Source organism: Terrapene carolina, unplaced genomic scaffold (genome assembly GCF_002925995.2).
Source record: "Terrapene carolina triunguis isolate 2854851 unplaced genomic scaffold, T_m_triunguis-2.0 Scaffold229, whole genome shotgun sequence".
Lineage (NCBI taxonomy): Eukaryota > Metazoa > Chordata > Testudines > Emydidae > Terrapene > Terrapene triunguis.
Window position 1 is genome coordinate 2,999,870 of NW_020664580.1, and position 23,244 is coordinate 3,023,113.

A 23,244-nucleotide genomic window follows, 5' to 3' on the forward strand; every position below is an offset into this window, starting at 1 on the left:
TTCTCCCTACTGTTACACCTTCTTGTCAACTGTCTGTAATGAGCCACTCTCTTACCACGAAAGTTTATGCCCAAATAAATTTGTTAGTCTCTAAGGTGCCACAAGGACTCCTCGTTTTTTTTAGTTTGAGAAAGAATATCTATCCAATGTGTGAATTACACTTCCCAGCTGCTGTGGAGATGTCCCCTGAGCCATGCTGGCAGAATAGTTTGTGGGGAGTAGCTTGCCTTGCTGCAGCCTTTTAGATAAAGAGGACATCATTCGCTGTAGTTGTGAAATTAATGTCTTTCACTGGGATTCAATATTAAAAATGAGTGTATTTATCTTTATGGGTATTTGCAATGATATAAATTAGCTTATTAAATAATTTGCACTAAATATCACCAATGAGGCTGCACAAAACATGGCATCTTAGAAAACCTGGCTCATAATTTACAGGTATGTCTTTGAGGCAATGTGGTAAAGCAGTTTATGGGCAATAGCTGAAAGTGTATAAAAATAAAGTTTCTTATTCTACCCCTGCTGTAGTGGGAGAAAAAGTAATTTTTTAGTAAATATATTCTTTAAGAAACAATCTTGAAAGATATAAAAAAATGCATGAAATTAGGTGTGCAATATCTGTATTACAGACATGTTTCCCAGTAAACTTGTAGTTTAAGTTGCAGGTAACTTTCTTCACATAAAAAGCGACAAGGAGTCCTGTGGCAGACGTATTGGAGCATAAGCTTTCGTGGGTGAATACTCACTTCGTCGGATGCATGTAGACTAACACGGCTACCCCTCTGATACTTTCTTCACATAGTTAGTTATGTGGTCTTTTCATCTAATTCCATCTTAATAAAAATATGTTTTTACTTTTAATACTACCTTTAAGTTTTCATGCAGAGACTGGGACAATGACTTTTTTCCTATCCTTTTTCAGATTTCAATATCATCTTCCTTCTACCCTCTAGATTCTTCGTGTGTGTGTGTGTATGTACACACACTGAGTGTGTATTATTGAAGGTCATAAAAATTGTATAGTCAAAAATGCCAGTCTAGTTTTTTCTCCCCACTTCTCTGAGTTCCTTCTCCACAATGAAATTTATGCACAGCTCTGAAGGCAGTACAGAGGTAAGGATGGCAATACCCCAATCCCCCTAAAATAAACTTGTGATCCCCCTGCAACTCCCTTTTGGGTCAGGATCCCCAATTTGAGAAACGCTGGTCTCCCCCTGTGAAATCTGTGTAGTATAGGATAAAAGCACACGAAAGACCACTAATGATGTGTTTTTCATGGCCATGAATTTGGTAGGGCCCTAATTATAAAAGTGGAATTAACAAGATGCAGACTACACATAAGGGTCTGATCCTGTAATGTGTGAGTGTGTGCAATTCCCGCTCACTTCATTGGGAGGTGACCTTCACAGAAGGATCCAAGAGGTGCTCAGTACTTCCTGGCTCAGGATTGCCCCCCTCCAAACAGGGGTGAGGCATGGGGGGCACACAGAGTTACATGTCATTGTCCCCCCATTCTGCAAGCAAAGAGCTGCCCAGCTGAAGGAGGCTGTGTCTCAGCTCTGCTGACTCTGCAGCTGAACACCACCTCCTGGGTCTTAGTGCCAGTCATGCTCCCCTTCTGTGTGCTGGGAGCCTTCCTGTTTTCTATTCTGTGCAACAGTGAGTGCCCGCGTTGGGATTGGGCAAGGGGAAGTGGGGGGAAGAGGCAGTGGGGAAGGAAGGGGGTGAAATAGGGGGAGTGGAATGTGGGAGTGAAGGGAGGGGGGGATGAAGAAGAAAAGGGGATAGGGGAATCATGGGGGGGGGAGCAGGAGCCCAGCGTGCGGTGTCCCCTCGGCAGCAGCTGGGGCTCCCCCATTAAGCAGGCCCTTAAACCCTCACCCTGACAAGCCCGAATCCTGGACCCCCCTCATCCCACAGTTTTCAGACCAATTTTCTAATTTATCAAGTTTATTTTAAATTTTAATCCTGTCCTCCAAATTGAAGGAAATTTAAGGGGCAAGGCTTGATAGGCAGTACTTTTTTCTAGAGGTCTTCAAGCTTTAAGGTGTCAGAGTTCTGGGGTAGGGGACATGGCTCAAGCAGCTCATGGTCAGGTTTCCAGGCTGAGGTCAATACCAGAGGTCAGAACTTGTGTTGGGGTTCCAGAGTAAAGGTCAGAATCCAAGTCAGAGCCAAAGTCGATCTTGGGAGATCAGAAGCAGAGTCAGTCATGGCAGCCCACTAAGAATCTGCAGTGTTGCCTTGGTACTTCCTGGTATGCTCTGTGGGCTTATATAGAATCAAGGGGACAATCAGGATCCACCTAAGTGGCTGCCAATCGGGTCTCTCATGCAGCACTTACCATAGTGTATGTCTGCTGCAGTTTGCAGGGAGAAGGGGGCAGGCAGGTTACAGCTGCCGCCAAGTGGCCTGGAGACTCTGCCCACTCAGATTTGAGTCCTGCCAATCCTCACGTCATGCACACAATCTTCTAGGGGCAACCCCCATATACCGGGCTGGGTTTATCTGCGTAGACTGTCTGGAAGGCCACTATGAAGTCAGGCATATGGAACTGGGACACCTGTTCCCAGGGGCGCACCTCAGGGCTATAACGTTCCCAGTCAATGAGGGAAATCAAATCACATTTGATTTTAGAATTTAAAATCTCATAGACATCATACTGATCATGACCCTGGACCAGAACTGGAGTGGGCAGTGGTTGTTGTCAGTGACCAAAGGAGTTGTCAGTGTGCAGCTTCAGCAGTGATATGTAGAACAACTGGTGTAACCTGATAGATCTGTGCAACTGGAGCTTGACGGTCACTGAGTTGATCACCTGGCGAATCAGATACAGGCTGAACAATTTGTGACGAGGCTGGTCCATATGGTGGTGTACTGAAAACTAGACCTTTTGTCCAGCTGCAACTGTTGGACCTTTCTGGTGCTGGTGGTCAGCGTACAGCTTGTAGTCCCTCTTGGCATTTTCAGGATGTGCCTTAAGCTCCTCCTGGACTTTGTGGATCTGTCGTACCCAGTTTGTGGAGACCGGGATGGAAACCAAAGTTTGCATTAAATGGACTTTGCCCAGTGAAAACATAATGGGGTTATTATCGGCTAATTCTGCGTGCGGTAGGAAAGCCAACCAGTCATTCTGCTGATAATTTATAAAGCACTGTAGATACTGTTGTGAGACCTGATTCATTTTCTTGAACTGGCCATCAGTCTGTGGGTGATAGGCAGAAGATGTATCGACACGGCCCACAAGCAACTGCAGGGTTTTGTGCCGGAACTGCAACACATATTGCAACTGCAACAGCTGTGACCTGTGCAGGAAGTCCATGGAGACGGACAATGTGTGTCACCAAGAATTGAGCTGACTCTTCCATGGTGGGCAGGTGTACAATAGGGAGAAAGTGGCCATTTTGATTAACTGATTGACCACAGTGAAGATGTCAGTGTATCAGTCAGACTTGGGGAGCTCCACTATAAAATCCGAGGTGATGGTCTCCCATGGTCTAGCCAGAGTTTCTGCAGCTATTAGAGTGCCAAGAGCTCTCATGCATGGCCTCCTGGTGCAAGCACATACCTTACAAGAATCTACATAGAAGTGTACCATTGCTTGTATCCAGGACCACCAGAAGGAGCAGGCAATCAGGCAAAGGGTCTTGAGGTGGACAAAGTGGCCTGCTATCCGGGAGTCTCAGCTGAATCTCAAAACTGCAGTTGGGGACATCCTGGCAGAACATATAGGTGACCCTTGACATAGAATAAGCCATCCTGTTTCTGATGTTGCCCCTTGCTTTTGACCTCAAGTTCCTTGGGTGGGAGCTTCTCCCCCCCTCTGTGCAGATCAGAAACATGAGGTCTTGGGAAGTGGCAGCATCCAGGAAATTGCAGGGCTTGAGGATGAATAGTGGCTCCATGCAATAGGGGTCTTGGCTGGTGAGGTACTTCTCTTTTTGGGACTGGGCATTGATGGCTTTGTTCTTGACCCTGGAGTGGTAGGTAATGGTGAAGTTAAAACATGTGAACAACAGGGCTCAGCAGAACTGTCTTTAGTTTAGCACCTTAGCCTTGCAAAAGTATTCTAGTTTTTTATGATCTGTGTACACCTGTATAGGGTGCCTGTCCCCTTCCAGGTAGTAGTGCCACTCTTCAAAGCCGAGTTGATCACTAGAAAATTTTTTTCTAGGGTTTCGTGATATTCTGTTGGAGTAAGCTTCCGTGAGGAGCTGACACAAGGGAGGAGATGTCTTTGGGTAGTATGATCCTGATGGCAGCATTGGAGGCATCAGTCTCAATGACAATGGGCCTCACTGGGTTGGGTGGTGTCAAGAATGACACACTGGTGAAGGCCCTCTTGAGCTGGTTGAACACCTGTTGTGCTGCCGGGGACCAGATGAAGGTGTTCTTGCACTGAAGTGCTGTCAACAGGGTTATCTGGCCCAAAAATCCAGGAAAGAAACATCTATAAAAGTTAGTTAACCCCAGGAAGTGTTGCAGCTTCTTGATGTTTCAAGGGGCCACCTAGGTCTGAACAGCATCCACTTTTCTGGGATCCATTTGGAGGCCCTCGGGCAACAAGATGTAGCCCAAGAACTCCATGGAACGTTGATCAAAGTTGCACTTTTCATGTTTTGCATATAAACTATGTTGGCGGAGCCAATCCAGTACTGATCAGACGTGCTACGTATGTTGCCTTGGACTCTGGAGAAGACAAGAATGTTGTCAAGGTAAACTACGACGTACTGGTCTAGGATGTCATGGACTACATTGTTCACAAAATGCTGAAAAGTGGCAGCGGCATTTGTGAGACTGAATGGCATTAACAAGTATTCATAATGGCCACAGCAGGTTTAAACAGCTGTTTTCTATTTATCCCCTGCTCTGATCCTTGCCAGGTTGTAAACTCACAGGTCGAGCTTAGTGAGTACCTGGGTTGTTTGCACGTGGCCCAACAATTCTGGGATGAGAGGAAGGGGGTACCGATTTCTGACAGTTACTTGATTGAGGGCCTGATAGTCCATGCATAGGCACAGGTTCCCATCTTTCTTTTTGACAAAAAGAAGGGCGTTGGCAGCGGAGGTTGATAGCCAGAGTAACCCTTTGGCAAGAGTCTCCTGGAGATAGAGCCACAGGGCTGCCAGTTCCAACATTGCATAGATGTGGCTGAAGAGTATCTTGGCCCCAGGTTGTAGGTTAATCGGATAGTCATAGTCTCAGTATGCTGGTAGGACGTCCACTTTTTTTTTTCTAAAGACATCCAGGTATTTGTGGTACTTAGTGGGAAGAACAGGGGTTGATTTTAGTGGTGATCTCACCTGACCCATGGCCAGGGTCAGAGGATTTCCAAGCAGTAATCCAGTCTCTGGCTGGCCTCCATCAGGTGGTATGTGCAGGCAGATGTGCTGAAAGAATTCAGAGTGGAAACTGATTTTCCGTTCCCACCACAAGATGTGCGTGTCACGTGTTGCCAACCATGAGATGCCAACAATTATGGGAAAGTGCGGTAAAGAGATTACTCCAAATCTTAGGATTTCTCAGTGATTCTAGATAACAGTTTCCAAAGGCATGGTCTCCTGGGTCACCAGGTCTGAGGACAGGAACTAGCCATTTTATAGTCTCTATGAGGTCAGGAGTTACCTTTGGCTGCGCTGGCATGTCCAATGTTTGGACAGTGTCCACATCCATGAAGTTGTCTGCTGCCCTGGAGTCCACAAGTGCACGTTGTGGGAGAACTCATCAAGGTTCACCTGGAATGTAGAGGAGGACCTGAACTTGGAGGTGTAATGAGAGCTTGCCGTGCCTTGGGCAAACTTTTGTAAGGGGATGGATGTCTCAGGACCCACAACAGGCAGCCGGCAAGTGGGTGGCTAGGTTCCCCTCAGTAGAAACACAAATTGTGGTGGGAATGGCATTCTCTTTCCTTGGGAGCCACCTGGTGGTGGGCTGCATTGAGTTGCATGGGCCCTGGGACCAACCCAGGGATTGTTACTGAGGAGACTTGGCTGGGATGTGGCACTGACCCATTCCTTTCTCTATGTCACTGGCGTAGTCTGTTATCGATCCATATGGCATGATCAAAAAAGGCATCCAAATGGGTTGGGGTTTTCATGCGAGGTAGTTAATCTTTAATTGCCTCATGCAAACCCCACTGAAACTGGTGGAGCTGTGCCTCCTCATTCTACTCCATGTCAGAGACAAGTTGTCTGAAGTGGGTGGTGTAGGAGGCAACCGATTCCTCCTCTTATTGTAGTTTTCGCAGGGCTGCCACAGCTAAAACAGTGCAGTAGGGATCATCCAGAATGACAGAAAACACCTGAAAGAAAGCATCCCAGTTCAGCAGTGTTGGCATTCCTTGTTCTAGCCAGAGTCAGGCCCAATCTAATGCCTCTACCATTAAGAGGCTAATTACAAATCCCGCCTTAGCTAGATCAGTAGCGTAGGACTTGGGGTGGAGCAGGAATTGCACATGACAATGATTAAGAAACCCTCTAAATTTGTGGCATTCTCCATTGAAGCATTCAGGGTGGGGGAAGGTTGGCCCCACATCCAGGGGCCAGGTGCAGAACATTTCTGGAGTGCAGTATTCTCACCTTGGAGCCTGCTCCCCAGGAGTGCACTGAACCAGTTGAGTCCGCAGCGCAGCATCTGCACCTACAGGATCTGGCTTTGCAATGAGAGCTGCAACACTTGTACTCTCAATGTAGGGAGTTCCTCCTGGGGATGGTCAACCCATTCAGACGTTTCTAGTGTCCTTTGAGACATGCCAGGCATGAGATGACCCACTGCCTCCATGTTCCTATAGGGATGGCCTTCAGCATGGGATAGGGTTGGTCCAGGCAAACTGTCAGGGTTCTGGGACAAAGGTCTGGGCTTGAGCAGCTCAAGGTCAGATTTCCGGGTTGAGGTCAGTACCAGAGATCATAACTTCTGTTGGGGTTCTGGGTCCCGAGTGATGGTCAAAATCCAAGTCAGAGCCATAGTGGATGCTGGGAGCTCAGCAGCAGAGTCAGTCGTCGTAGCTCACTGGTAATCTACATGTTGCCTGGATGCGTCCTGGAACACTCTGTGGGCATATATGGGGTCAAGGGACCAATCGGGAGCCTCCGAAGCAGCTGTCAGTTTGGAGCTTTTGGATAGGACTTCGTATAGTGTTCATCTTCTGTGGTTTGTGGATCACAGGGAGTGGCTAAGTTACAACTGCCACAAAGTGGAGCTTGCCCACCCTGGTTCAAGTCCTGCCAGTCATTACAGGTGGCTGGTATTGCTTTGTCACCATAATACAACAATAATATAACAATGATGTCTTTAAATATTGTCATCTTTTGGTTTGACTAAGTCGCTAGTTTCTTACTGTTATATTTTTTCTTATCCAGGGAAATTATCGCTTCATGAAACTTTTACTTGCTCGTAGAGCAAACTGGATGCAAAAGGATTTAGAAGAAATGACTCCTTTACATTTAACTACCCGCCACAAGAGTCCCAAGTGCTTAGCTTTGTTGCTAAAATACATGGCACCAGGCGAAGTGGATACACAGGACAGAAACAAGGTAAGATACCGCTTTAGTGACAGTTCTTGTGACAGTTTTAATCCAATTCCAATTAATAAAACAGATAAATATGAAAGAAACACATCTATTATTTCTGTTACCTTGTCAGATATGTTTCCTGTATCTGAAACCATTGTTCTTCTTCAAGTGCTTGCTCATGTCGATTCCATTCTAGGTGTGCGTGCACCCATGTGCATGGTCATCAGAGATTTTTGTCTTTGCTGTATCCATAGGGCCGGCTGTGGCACCCACTTGAGTGCCACGCTCATGCATTGGTATATCAGGCACTGCCAGCCCTACGGCCTCTCAGTTCCTTCTTACCGCCCATGGTGGTTAGTCAGAGCGCCTTTCCTTGCATAGCAAGGGCTAGTGGTTTCATCTCTTCTGACTTTGAGCCTTAGGGCCTTGTAAATAGTTGTTTATAGTAATTAGTATTAAGCAGTTTTAAAGTGTAGTTAGGAGTTAGAAGTTATAGTCCCAGCAGGGACTTTGACCCAGGTGGGGCATGCCCCGGTCGGGGTTTAAGCCCTGCGCGGACTCTAACAGGCCTATGCCTGTAAGTGACCCCCACAGCAGCTGCCTCAAGTGCTTGAGGAAATCACATGTGAAGGACAAGGTAGTATTTGTAAAACTTTTCGACCCAGGACTCAGAAAGAGCAGGATATTTGTTTGCGGGCTCTCCTCGTGGAGGCTGCTCTTCATCCAGCTTCCAAGCCATCCCACCAAATCTCGCCTAGTACCTCAGCCTTGGTGCGCAGCACACCCCCGGCATCGGGCTCGGCCGGCACTGCTCCCCATCTCTGGTGCCCAGAAAGAAAACAAAGAAGCATGGCTCCCCAGCACCAGGCAAGAAAGGCCATGGGGCATCGGGCAAAGGACCCAGTTCGGGCTGCCCTGCCACTCTGGAGCCACATGGATGTGCCTCCCTGGTCAGGGCCCTTAGTCCTTAAAGTATCCACTACCAACTCCCGGGAGCGGTAGGGGACCCAAACTTCTGACGGCATCGACATCTTCCCAAGCTCCCCCGGCGCTGAGAGAGCAGAGGCCTCCGCCTGCACTGTGCGTGCCGCAGGAAGCAGCAAAGGCTCCCTACGAGGGCAAGCCAGCTGCTAAGACCCCTCAGGGGGCAGTGGAGCACTGCTGATCCCCTGAGACATGGTGGTGCTCTCCATCTCCACACCGCCAAATCTCCAGCATCGCAGCCCAGATCCTCTGGGGCTCACCCTTGGTCAGCGGCACCGCCATCTCAACTCGGATTGCGTTGGGGGAGGTGCCAGTCTCTGTTCCACCTGCACCATTCGCCCTCCCACCGGTTGCCTTCTCAGCACAGATCTCGGTCACCTGCCCGATGGGAGCACTCCCCATTGTGATTCTGGTACCCCCGGCACCAGTCCCCTTGATACCAGCACCGATCCTCCCACTCCAAACACCGATCTCTGGTGACGACTGTCAGCAGACAGATACAGCCGTCGACAGCCCTGCCATGGTCACCGGAAGGGGATTCCTCCGGCATGAAAGGGCAGTTCAGCCCCTTGCCAAGACCCCACAGGCGCGAATGGGCACCTGCGGCTGCCTCAACATCGATGATGCCGCCTTGGCAGCATGGCCAGTAGCATTATTGGAGCACCTGGGGCATGCCGGTGATGACAATGCCCTCTTTGCATCACTCATCTACTGCTGCCTTGGAGCAACAGCTGGCGGCACTGGGCTCGGTGCATCAGACCCGCTCGGAGGTCGGGATAGAGGAGACAGCGCCCCTCCCCCTCCCCCCCGAAACCCCTCGCCCCCACGGGGAATGATGCCCTGGAGCCTCCCCCGGCGGTACAGTCATCGTCCTCAACCCCGGACAGTGTGGTCGCGGGACCATCGAGGACCAACCCACCAGACTATTTTAGGGAACATCAGGCCCTGTTTCGACAGGTGGCCGAGAACTTGGGCCTAGAGGTGGAGGAGATGGCCAAGCAGGCGGACACTTTGTTCAATGTCCTCTCAGCCTCTACTCCGGCACGTTTTGCACTACCAGTGCATGACGGGGTCCTGAAAATTGCCAAGGCCGCTAGCAAACCCAGTCGTCCCTCCCACCTCCAAAGGGCTGAAAAGAAGTACTTTGTCCTGGCCAAAGGTTCGAGTACCTTTATACTCACCCACCTCCGGGCTCGCTGGTTGTCCCTGCAGCCAATGAAAGGGCCAAGTAGGGGCACACTAGTTCAACTCCCAAAAATAGAGGCCAAAAGACTGGACCTTTTTGGGAGAAAAGTTTATTCAATAGCCAGCCTCCAGTTCCAGGTGGTGAACCATCAGGCCCTCTTGGGCAGGTATAATTTTAACGTATGGGACTCCCTCCCTAAGTTCAAGGAGTTCCTTCCTCAGGGTCTGGCCCAGGAATTCAACACCCTGGTGGAGGAGGGCACCGCAATGACAATGTGCTCTCTCCAGATGGCATGGGATGCGGGCGGACTCGGTGGCTAGAGTGGTCATGTCAGTGGTGGTCATGAGGTACAGCTCCTGGTTTCAGACCACTAGCCTGTCCCAAGAGTTGCAGACCTCTATCCAGGACCTCCCCATTCGCTGGGAACGGTCTCTTTTTGGAGCAGACTGATGCGAGGTTGCATAGACACTTGGGTCACCCTTCGCTCGCTGGGCATGCATACGCTGCAGTCTGTAGAGAAACAGTTCCGGCTGCCCCCACCGCCAAGGCCTTGGCAGCCTCATCAAGGACCTGCAAGGAGAAGGGATAGAGACGAGCTTTAGTCGTCACCGTCCTTCCTCCTCCCGCTCACCTGCGCAGCCTGGCCCAGTGAAGCATCCCGGGAGCCAGAAGCGCTCGTTTTGAAGGTGCACGTGAGAGCGACGCCCCAATCAATTCCCCAGATCCACCTTGTTCTTTCCTTGACCGTCTTCATCATACCGTTCAGCCTGGTCACAGGTCACCACAGACCGCTGGGTGCTGTACATAGTATCTCGGGGCTATAACCGGCAATTTTCGGCCGCCCCTCCCTCCCAACCCCCTCTTTCCCATCCCTCTTCGAGCAACTCCTCGTCCAAGAGGTCGAGAACCTCCTGGAGGCAGTGAAGCAGGTCCCTCAGGACATGAAAGGAAAAGGGTTCTATTCCCGCTATTTCCTAATCCCAAAAGCAAAAGTGAGCCTCAGACCTATTCTGGACCTGCGTCACTTCAACAAGTCTTTCAGAAAGTTGAAGTTTCGCATGGTCTCCCTGGCCTCCATTATCCCCTCCCTGGATCCAGGAGACTGGTATACTGCCCTTGACTTGAAAGACGTTTATTTCCATATTCCAAGGTCACAGACGTTTCCTCCCGTTTCATAGTGGGTGGACGCCATTTTCAATTCACGGCGCTGCCCTTTGGCCTTTCATCAGCCCTGAGGGTGTTCACAAAATGTATGGCGCCAATGGCTGCTTACCTAAGACGTCGAGGAGTCCGGGTCTTCCCATATCTTGACAACTGGTTCATCAAGGGTCGGTCTCGGGAGCAAGTGCAGAGGACCCTCAATCTTGTGCGTTCCACCTGCCGCAACCTGAGCCTGTTAATAAATGAGAAAAAACAACACTTTAACGCCTGTGCAGCAAATAGAGTTCATTGGAGCGGTTCTCGACTCCAGACGAGGCAAAGTCTTCCTTCCAGAAACGCATTTTCAGGCCACATCGGACCTGATCTCCCAGGTAAAGAACCACCCGCTCACCTTGGCTCAGACCTGCCTATGGCTGTTGGGCCGCATAGCCGCGTGTATGTACGTGGTCAGCCATGTTTGACTCCATCTCCGGTCTCTGCAAGCATGGCTGGCGTTGGTCTACGTCCCCAACAGGCATGACCTAGACCAGGTAGTTAGGGTGATCCCTGGATTGGTGGTTGGAGCCCGGATCGGTGTTGGAGGGAGTACTCTTCGCGACCCCATCCCCGTCGCTGACCCTGGTCTCCGATGCTTTGGACCTGGGCTGGGGAGCCCACCTGGGTGAGTTGAGCTGGTTGCGGGACAATCTGGCTCTCCACATCAACATCAGGGAGCTCAGTGTGGTTTGCCTGCCTTCCAGGCTTTCTTGCCCCATCTGAATGACAAGGTGGTTCAGGTCCTGATGGACAATACCGGCGTGATGTATTACATCAACAAGTAAGGCGGTGCCAGGACTTTGGCCCTTTGTGAAGAAGCTCCCCGCCTTTGGGATTTTTGTATGCGGCATGCCAATCATCTGATAGCCGTGCACCTGCCTGGAACCAGGAACATCTTGGCGGATCACCTCAGGAGGACTTTCTCATTTCACCACAAGTGTTCGCTCCATCTGGAGGCGGTCAGCATAGTCTTCCAGAGATGGGGGACTCCCCAGGTGGACCTGTTCATGTCCAGGCAGAACAGAAAATGGCACGTGTTCTGTTCAATCCGGGGGATTGACAAGGGCTCCCTGTCAGATGCCTTTCTTATTCCTTGGTCGGGGCGCCGAAGTATGCCTTCCCGCCAGTGCCATTGATTCACAGGGTCCTTGTGAAGATCAAGCAAGACAGGGCGAGAATTATCCTAATAGTCTTTGCATGGCCTCGCCAGCACTGGTTCAGCACATTGCTCAGCCTTTCGGTAGCCACCCCACTGCAGCTGTCCCTCTGGTCAGATCTGCTGTCCAAGAACCACTGCAGCCTTTTGCACCCGAACCTAGCAGTGATGCACTTGATGGCTTGTCTACTGCATGGCTAAGTGCAGACAAACAGTCATGCTCGGCCCGTATTCAGCAGGTCTTGCTGGGTATCAGGAAACCCTCCACCAGAGCGACTTAGCTGGCCAAATGGAAAAGGTTCATGTGCTGGGCTTTGGAACAGCATATTCGGGCCAAGCAGGCCCTGCTGCATGAGATCCTGGATTATCTGCTGCACCTCAAACTCCAAGATTTGTCCCTGTCATTGATCAAGGTCCACCTGGCCACTATCTCTACTTTCCATCCTCTGTTCCAAGGCAAGTCGATCTTTGCTCACGACATGACGGCACGGTTTTTGAAAGGTCTGGAGCATCTCTACCCGCATATCCGGGATCCCATCCCCCCGGGATCTGAATCTCGTGCTGTCGAGGCTCATGGGGGCTCCCTTTGAGCCTCTGGCTTCCTGCTGTCTCCTGCTTCTCTTCTGGAATTTTTCGTTCCTGGCCACGATAAAGTCCGCCTGCAGGGTGTCTAAGAACAGGGCGCTTACTTTGGAACCGCCCTATATAGTCTTCTACAAGGATAAGGTCCAGCTTCAACCACACCCAACGTTTCTGGCCAAGGTCATTTCCCAGTTTCATACTGGCCAGGACATATACTTACCCGTCTTCTTTCTAAAGCCTCATCATCAGATGAGTGCAGGCTACACGGGACATCAGGAGGGTGCTGGCCTTCTACGTAGATAGTACAAAGCCGTTCCATAAGTCAACGCAATTGTTTGTTGCGGTGGCAGACAGAATGAAAGGTTGCCCAGTGTCTGCTCAGAGGATTTCGGCCTGGATCACAGCCTGCATCCGCTACTGCTACGAGCTGGTGAAGGTGTCTCCGCCAACAATCATGACGGCACACTCGACTAGGGCACAGGCATCATCAGCGGGTTTCCAGGCACAGGTACCAATCCTAGAGATCTGTCGGGCCGCTACCTGGTCTGTCCACATGTTCACATCTCATTATGCGCTTACCCAGCAAGCTCGAGACAACGCTGGCTTTGGCAGAGAAGTTCTGCAAACTGCAAGACAGTGAACTCCGAGCCCACCTCCATTGATACTGCTTGTGAGTCACCTAGAATGGAATCGACAAGAGCAAGCACTTGAAGAAGAAAAACCGGTCACCTCCCTTTCGTAATTGTTGTTCTTCGAGATGTGTTGCTCATGTCCATTCCATTACCCACGCTCCTACCCCTCTGTCGGAGTTGCCAGCAAAAAGGAACTGAGAGGGCATAGGGCCAGCAGCACCTGATATACCAACACATGAGTGCGGCACTTGGGAGCGCCACAGCTGACCCTACAGATACCAAGATACCAGATACTAAGGCAAAAATCTCCGATGACCACATGCGTGGGCGCATGCACACCTAGAATAGAATGGACATGAGCAACACATCTCAAAGAGCAACAGTTACGCAAGGTAGGTAACTGGTTTTTTTGCTTTCACAAAATAAGCTTGGTACAGTAATGATCTGTAAGAATGATACAGTAATGATCTGTAACAATATATTTGTTATTTCCAGACAGTATTTATATAAAATGGATTTAAGGTTGAGCATACATATCAGTTATTTGGAATAAGCTACATTACTGAGATATTGCAATTATCACCAAACCAAGCATTATAAACCCAGGAAATTATCAGTTCAGGTTTAACTTAAAGAAATCCAAACATGTTAAGGTATGGAAGTGCACAATTAAGGCACCTAAACAACCTTAACTGTGTCAGAAGCTCTTCGAACTTTCCACATAGTTAAAACTCACTGAAATCTTGTGCAAAACCTACCTTTGAATATTTAGGGGAGTTAATGGTCATTTCCCCCCCACTCCCATTATTCTTCAAAACTGAATGTTTCTCCATTAGCAGAAACCTTAACTCTGACCTGTAGTGACACCATGAAGGGGGAAAAAAGAGAAAAAACTTGTATCTTTAACAATCAATGTACAATAATCAGGGTCCACAAACATCAAAACTGTTACATTGTTTGGTTAGTGTTAATCCTAATAACACCCCTGAATAAGCATTTTTCATTTATGCAGATGGGAAATCTGAAGCTGAGAGGTGGTGGTGTGATAATTGACGCTACAAATGTACCTTAATTGTGAGCTCAACTGTAAAAAGTACATGAAATTTCATCAGATGTCACAATAACCTGTAATAACAAATGTTGATAGGAAAAGGTGTGAAAGGAAGAGAGAGACTTAATTAGTCCAAAATAAAAGGTCTACTGATATAACTCAAGGGCTGTTTTAAGATCATACTTGGTAAACAAGAGAAGTGTGGAACAGAAATCAGTAAACCAAAATTGATGTGTTGGAAACTAGGCGTAATTGGAGGACAAAATAATGAGGGGATGGATTATTCCACCCCCCATTCCGTTTGTGGGTTCTTAAAGAAAGAGACGTTGGGGAGAAAAATTGGCTACTGGATCAAGCTTCACCGTCATAGCAGCCACCTCCTCTATGTCCTGGGACCCAAGGCCTTCTTCATCCTGACCCTGAGAGTTGTCCTGACTAGACTGGGCTATAGAGAGATACTCAGATGACATTGCCACCTCTACCGGCTCAAGCTGAATCCCAAACACCACCTGGGATGAAATGGGATTGGAATTTAACAACAGCTCCAGCCCATCGCAACTAATTTCTCTTTTCCCCAAAAACACAGTTGTTACCATCTTTTATACCATCTAAGGGACTGTCGAATAAAAGGTTTTTTTTCCTTCTAAAAACTCTTCAGCAAAAGGGAACATGGGATGTTGTTAAAATGAAAGCCTTATTTAATACTTTATATTTCAAATGCTTTAACTGTTTTCCTTCCTTTTTTATGTTTAATAAAAGGTTAAAAGGGTTTTTAGTGATGTATTTGCCATAGTACAAAGCAGGCTGAGGTCTCTGTATTTCAAACCCCAGACCTAGTTTAACATGGTTTGATATTGGACAGTGACTGTTGTATGAAAACACCTTTGGCCTATTTATTCCATCTAAATTAATACAGTTGTGGATTAACTTGCTCAAGGTCACACAGCAAGTCAAGTGGCAGAGCTCTGTTTACTTGGGCCATTGTCTTAGTATGGATTTATATATAAGGATGTTATGGGGCTGCTATAGATTGCAGTAATCTATCTTAAGTTGTAAGTGTTTGTGGGTAGAGCACTTCCTAACCACAGAACCTGTATGTAGCGGGGAGTAAAGACCTGTTTTCGGAGGGCATGAATAAAGACAATCCCTGGGTAGGCTCAAGAGGAGTAAAAATACATCCTCTGTGTTTGTCAGGAGGGAGTAAACAAAACAAAACTCGTTTGCATGAGGGGAAGTGAACAAAACCTGTTACCTGTTTCTGAGTCATTGACAACTTTAAAGCAAATGATCTCGAATGTTTATGGATCAGTGCTCTAACAGATATAGCACAAATAGGGTACTAAGTTCTACAGACCACCAAATCACATTGGAGAACAGGATTACCAGCTCCTTAAGCAACTATCTATAATTTGCAGGGTAAAAGGCTGTGTTATCATGCAGGACTTTAATCTGAGTGACTTGCTGGATGTCTCATGCTGCCAGTACTAAAACATTGTTGGAATTTCTAAAAATTATAGATGACAGTTTCCTAACTCAAAAAGTGTTGTATCTGTCACAGGAGAATTCTATACAAGATCTCCTCTTGACAGATTAAGAGAAATTGATCACAGAACTAAAAATTAGTGGTATCTTAGGTACAAGTGATCCTGAATTGATTACATTTATTGTGTGCAAACAGATAAAAGTCCAAACCAATAATATATGTACTTGATGCTTTTAAAGGGCCAATTTCACAAAGCTGAATGGGAACATTGAGTAGGAATAGGAAAGTTATATTACCTCTATTTGGCATTGGTGCAATTAATATCCGAATACTGTGATAGTTTCTGGTGTCAACAATTTAAGAAGGATGTCGATAAATTGGAGTGTGTTTAGAGAAGAGCCACAAAAATGATTAAAGGATGGAAACCATATGTTATATTGAAAGACGTAAGGAACTCAATCTGTTTAGTATAAGAAAGAGAAGATTAAGGCTGACTTGACCACAGTCTATAAGTACCTACATGGGAAACATAAATTTGATAATACAGGGCTCTTCAATCTAGCAGAAAAAGTTATAACAAGATCCGTTGGCTGGAAGTTGAAACTAGACAAATTCAGACTAGAAATGAGGTCCACATTTTTATCTGTGTGGGTAGTTAACCATTGAAACAATTTACCAAGGTTTATGGCGGATTCTCCATCATTGGAAATGTTTAGATCAAGATTGGACGTTTTTCTAAAAGATGTGCTGGAATTAATTCAATAAACAGGAATTAATTCAAGGAGGTGTTATGCTGGAAGTCAGATTAAATTATCACAATGGTCCCCTCTGACTTTATAATGTATGACTATGGGCTTTTCTTCACTACCGGGGTAAGTCGACCTAAGTTACCCTGCTCCAGCTACGTGAATAACTACCGGGAGTACCAGGGTCAACCAGACAGCGCTCTGCCATTGATTTAGCAGGTCTTCACTAGACCCGCTAAATCGACCCCTGCTGCATCGATTGCAGGAGCGTTGATCTTCCCATAGTGAAGACCAGCCCTATGAAAACCTTTTTATATGTGTGTCAGTATAGGAAGTAAACACAGTCCCTGTGTATGGAAGGAGGGAGGGAACAAAACCCTTATGTGTGTGGGAGAAAGGAGAAAACACAGTCCTATGATGAGGGAGAGGGCTTTGGGGATTGTCTCAGGCCCAGCAAAGAAAAACACACTACACAGTTAACCTGTGCACATATGTTAATGCTGAATATTTACTAATATTTCTGGAGTCCCAATTAAGTTTGTGTTACACTGCCATGGAAAGTAAACAAGTTGTGTGTAGCATGTTTCCTTGTTTGTTGTAGGGAGAAGGAAGCTCCTAGTGAAGTGAAATCTGTCTGTCTCAGTGGAAATGTGCTATGTGGACATTATGCATAATTAAGAGGTGTCCTATATCTTTGAATGTCCTTGTTTTTTAATGGTTTGTGAGTTTTTGAAGTCAAATAGATGCAATCACTGTGACGGGTTGAATCACAGAACCCCCCTTGGGAGCTGCCACGTGATGTGCCAAGACCACTTCTGCCCCTGCTTTCCTGCCCTGTCAGCTTAGGACTTCAATGCCCTATCTGGTTTGAGCCAGACTCGCTAGCCTGCTGCAAACCCAGACCCAGGTCTGAATCACGTCCCCTAACAGCTGTAGGCTTAACTGAAAGCAACTTACAGAAGTATTCCTGTCTTTAACACTCAGATGCCCAACTCCCAATGGGGTCTAAACCCAAATAAATCGGTTTTACCCTGTATAAAGCTTATACAGGGTAAATTCATAAATCGTTCGCCCTCTTTAACACTGATAGGGAGATATGCACAGCTGTTTGCCCACCCAGGTATTAACACATACTCTGAGTTAATTAATAAGTAAAAAGTGATTTTATTAAATACAGAAAGTAGGATTTAAGTGGTTCCAAGTAGTAACAGACAGAACAAAGTAAGTCACCAAGCAAAATAAAATAAAACACGCAAATCTATGTCTAAGCAAACTGAATGCAGATACTCTCACCAGTTCCAGAATGCTTCCTTTTACAGACTAATCTCCTTTTAGTCTGGGTCCAGCAATCACTCACACCCCCTTGCAGTCACTATCCTTTGTTCCAGTTTCTTTCAGGTATCTTTTGGGGTGGAGAGGCTCTCTCTTTAGCCAGCTGAAGACAAAATGGAGGGGTCTCTCACGGGCTTAAATAGACTTTCTCTTGTGGGTGGAGACCCCCTCCTCACTCCTATGCAAAGTCCAGCTACAAAATGGAGTTTTGGAGTCACCTGGGCAAGTCACATGTCCATGCATGACTGAGTTCCTTACCAGCCAAGACACATTCCTGGGAAAGTCCAGATGTGGAGTGGTGTCTTCAAGTTCATTGTTGGCTTAAGTGTTTCTTGATGGGGAACTTACTGAAAATAGTCTTTTCTCAGGAAGCTGACCAGCTTCTTCACTACAGCCTACTTAGAATCAAACAAGTATGCAGCCAATATTCATAACTTTGTATACAAAAATGATACATGCATACAAATAGGATTAATAGATTCAGTAGATCATGACCTTTACAAAGATCTGTTACATGGCATATGTAGCATAAAACAATTCTAATTATGTTATATATATATATACTGTGACAGACCCAGACCAGTGGGGTACAGGAGTCTGGTAGAGGGCAAATATACTGGTCACTGGATGAGTAGTTTTCTGTTCCCTGAGTGACCAGAGCAGGGGCTGCACTAGAGTAATCATGAACTTGCTAGAACCAGTTAAGGCAGGCAGGCTAATTAGGACACCTGGAGCCAATTAAGAAGAAGCTTCTAGAATCAATTAAGGCAGGCTAATCAGAGCCCCTGGGTTTTAAAAAGGAGCTCACTTCAGTTTGTGGGGTGAGTGTGAGGAGCTGGGAGCAAGAGGCGCAAGGAGCTGAGAGTGAGAGGGTGTGCTGCTGGAGGACTGAGGAGCACAAGCATTATCAGACACCAGGAGGAAGGTGTTTGGAGGAGGCCATGGGGAAGTAGCCCAGGGAGTTGTAGCTGTCATGCAGCTGTTACAGGAGGCACTATAGACAGGTGCAGTCCACAGGGCCCTGGGCTGGAACCTGGAGTAGAGGGTGGGCCCGGGTTCCCCCCAAACCTCCCAATTGACCTGGACTGTGGGTACTCCCAGAGGGGAAAGTCTCTGGGCTGTTCCCCAACCCACTTGGTGAATCTCTGAGGCAAGAAAATCCGCCAATAAGCGCAGGACCCACCAAGATAGAGGAGGAACTTTGTCACAATACATACATAAGCACATTTCCATAAAGCCTTATGGGTGGCACTGTCACAATCGCATCATATGAAAACTCTTATCCAATGTCCAGAACTTCATACTGAAACTAAGGGTCTGCCTACACAGCATCTAGACATCCGTGGCTGGCCCGTGCCAGCTAACTTGGGCTCGCAGGGCTCAGGCTGCGGGGTTGTTTCATTGCTGTGTAGAATTCTGGGCTCAGGCTGGAGACCGAGCTTGGGACCATCCCACCTTGCAGGGCCCTACACCCGGGGATCCAGCCCAAGCCCAGAGTTCTACACAGCAATGAATCTGTGACTTCCAGAGACCTCTGTGACTTCAGCCTGTGGCAGCTGGGAGCTGCAGAGTTCCCCGCTGCTTGTGGTGGCTCGGAGTGGTGGGAGTACTCTGCAGCCGCTGCAGGCGGTAGGGGGACCACAGCTCCAAGCCCCCACGGGTAGCGGGGGACCCCGGAGCTCCAAGCTGGGGCCCCTGCAGCTGCTGATATGCTGTGGGCAGTGTGGGGACTCCGCAGCTCCCCATTTTGTCACAGATGTTTTTAGTAAAAGTCATGGACAGGTCATGGGCTTCTGTGAATTTTTCTTTATTGCCTGAGATCTGTCTGTGACTTTTACTAAAAAAATATCCATGGCAAAATCTTAGCTTTAATTATAGGCCTGAGATACATTAATGTTCATGTTGCGACAGCAGTGTAAATAGTGTAAATCTCTAAACTTTTAAAAATATAATCTGATTAGAGATCATTAAGAAAGCTTTTTATAACTTCTAAGTAACCTATCTTCATAGATTCTTGGAAGATCCAAGTATCTATGAAGATATCTTTTTATAAGTTCCAAGTATTTTTTTCACAAAACTAATTTTGAAACTGTATCCATTTAATTTCATTTTTAAAATTCATGTGTTTGTAAAATTTGTGAATGTTGTGTTCTAGCAAACTGCTCTGCACTGGAGTGCCTACTACAATAACCCAGAGCATGTGAAACTTCTTATAAAACACGATTCTAATATTGGAATCCCTGATATTGAAGGCAAAATCCCACTTCATTGGGCAGCTAACCACAAGGATCCCAGTGCAGTTCTAACAGTCAAATGTATTCTGGTAAGAAAGTTTATTATAATAATTCCTTTCTGTCTATTTTCCTGTACTCTTAATATACATATTTTCAGTTTCATGGAGGGATAAAAATTTGATGGATCACTCCACTGGTCCTTGTAATGCTGTACCCTTTGGGTCCAATAACTGTTTCATAAGTAATAGAATATACCTCACAGTGCACCTAGGCAGCTGTTATGCTGAAGATTGAAAGGAATTCCTTTTGAACTGCAAAGGACAGTAAATGTGTGGCTTAAAGTATGATATGATTATTTACATAGCTGTAAATGTTTTGGGGGCTGTAAAATCTACCCTTTTAAATAAGCGTATTTTTTTCTCAGTGACATCTTGCGCAGTGAATTTCATTAGGAGACTACCTTATATGTTGCATATGTTTCTTTTAATTGGTTCCTGATTGACTGCCACTTAATTTCATTGTGTGAATCCAGTTTCTTACGTTATGGGTCAGAGTACAAGGATATGCCTAATCAATTTTCAGCACACCCTGGATTAGTTTATTCAGAAGTATATAGTCCCCTCTAGAAATCTTTCTTTGTGGATTAAATAATCCTTTGCTGACATGTATGTTTTCCTTCTCTGGACCTTTTTTCTCTCGTTAGAAACTATAATGACTGCACAAAATCATACAAAATTGTTAGGGCCGAATTCTGTCCTGACTTTCACTCTATGGAACCCCAGTAACTTCAGTGACATGAAACAAGGGTATGAAATGCAGGATTGCATTTTTCCCTTAATATCACAGCAGTCTCTGTTATTTTCTACCTCTTTAAGATGTTTTTGCACTAGGCAGACATCCATTGAGCTATCTATAATGGCTGTTTATCCTCAGAAGACCTTGCAAGTTGAGAACTCATCTGCACATATGGAAATTTAGCCCAATTTGCTAAAGCACATTCATAACCTTACATTTAGCCGTTTTAAATTTTAGACTATTAAAATAGTAATTTTCTGACATATATAATTAATAATAATAATAATAATTAATAATAATGTTTACAAAATTGTATTGGGCATGTTTTTGTTCCAAATATGGCATTTGGGTTTTGAAGATATTTGTAATATTTTCAGTACTTTGGAGTTTATTTACAGTACAAGATAAATTTAAAATAGTCATTTTATAAACATCCCAAGTCCTGTGCTGTAGGCAGATATCTGTGGAACAATAGGCAGTGGTTAAAATAACCAGATTTAGAGTTTTATGTTTTCAAATGTTGAAGTTGTTTATCAAACTTTTTCATAGTATGGACTATCGCACAAAGAGCCTGATCCTGCACCCACTGAAGTTAGTGGCAAAGATTCCATTGACTTCAGTGGTACAAGATCAGCGTCACAGTCGGGTGTTATTGTGAAAAGTAACTATACACAGATGACCCTTTCTTACTCAACAGATGTGTTCCTTGTTTGCTTTCAGAGCTAGGTTTTACAAGTTTAAAATGCTAAAAGTAAGTTTTTACTGTTGTTTACTCTTTCTAGAGCCAACACATCTGAGCGCATGAGTGGAAGGATTCTGTACTTCTTTGTGCATTATCAACCAACTGTTTATTAAGTTCCAACTGATTACCCCTGGATAAGCCACCGAAAGGGAAAGGGGTAGCACTGGTTTAAATGAGGACATATTTTGACCTACAAAACCTTTATAACAGATGATGATGTATGAAAAGGAAAGAGCTCAACTTGACTCTCAGAGTAGGTTAAATGTGCAGGGCTAGCAGTTAGCAACAACTGATCATATTTGATACAGAAATCTTTAAGACATAAAAAACATGGAACCCTACAATGCCATTTTCATAAAGTAAACTTTCGGAGTAGAGCCAGAATTTAAGCTGGAGATCATCTCCTGAACAACTTCCCTTCTCACCTTTCTAAACCCCACAGTACGCGGTTACATGAAAAAAAATTGGGACAGAATTAAAGGTAAAAGAACACAGTAAAGTTGCACCATCTGATGGGTGCAGCTGCAGAGTTCCATATCCCTATTTCTTATCTTTTATTGTTTATTTCTTTTTTACAAGTATGAGACATGATATTTATTAGTTCAAAAAGCTTCCATGGTTTCCTGCCATCTCCATTACTCTAATCACTGCCGATCACTTTGCAATTTACTTCTGCACTTTCAATTTTAACATTGTGTGAAAATCTAATCACAGCTAAACTTTACACCAAAAAAAAACCACCTAGCAAAGAAAGACAAGAAGCAGCAGTATAGGAGATGATAGCTGCTTAGTTATTTTTATTTTAATTTGTCAAAAAAATCTGGAAGCCCTTTTGTCGTGGACTAGGTACAACTAGTAGCAAGAGTTGTTGCTTGAAGCTTAAAAGATACTTCACTATTGTGGCAAAAGCAGCTCTGCAGACTATGTTGAAGTGCTCTGTAGACCATCAGTGCTCCCCATACCGCAGTTTGAAAACCACTGATTTAAAACTTCCTCATTAAGCACTGGATGAACCAAAATTTAGCTTCCCAAAATGCAGGAATAAATTAGGGATGAGGGAATGATGATCTTCTGGTTCCCAATAATAATATAATCAATTTGTGCACACGTTTCTTCTCTAATAAACTTTGGAGTGTTCATTGAAAAAGTCATTCATTGCTGTGCACTTTGTCATTTTGAATGAGCCATCTCTTAAAAATAGTGGGATTGCTTTCTCATCTTTCTGCCATATATTCCACCTACTAAGCAGTCCAAATAAGCACAATGACAGTCAACTGTACCCAGGAAATAACAGAGTGAGGGAAGAGACTTAATTCCCCCTCTTCGTTCGTTGTAATGGCTCGAGTAAAAACAGTTTGGCAATGTAGTAGAACTGTAAGCCATACTTCTATTATTTTTCTAAAATTTATAACAGCTTGGCATCTGTAAAAACATTTCTTCTAATTGTGTACTTAGTTAATAGGAAAGATTCCTGTTTCCCAACTCTTATTAATGTACTTACAGTTTAGTTTGGGTATACTGGTCTTGGATTATTATTATTTGGGGCGGGGGGGATATTTGTTTGTTTTACATTATTTTCTAGTAAGGCACAGATAACTATCTACCTACTG

The 23,244-nt window shown here is 45.7% G+C and overlaps 1 protein-coding gene across 2 annotated transcripts in view; it reads left to right on the forward strand.

The window, feature by feature from the left end:
- The window catches only part of INVS (inversin), a 203,367-nt gene that overhangs the window by 87,847 nt on the left and 92,276 nt on the right, over window positions 1–23,244 (forward strand). For both annotated transcript variants that reach the window (XM_024193599.3, XM_024193600.3), the window contains exons 4-5: window positions 7,362–7,535; window positions 20,019–20,186. In XM_024193599.3, the coding sequence (XP_024049367.2) occupies window positions 7,362–7,535; window positions 20,019–20,186 (342 nt within the window). The remainder of the gene's footprint in view (window positions 1–7,361; window positions 7,536–20,018; window positions 20,187–23,244) is intronic.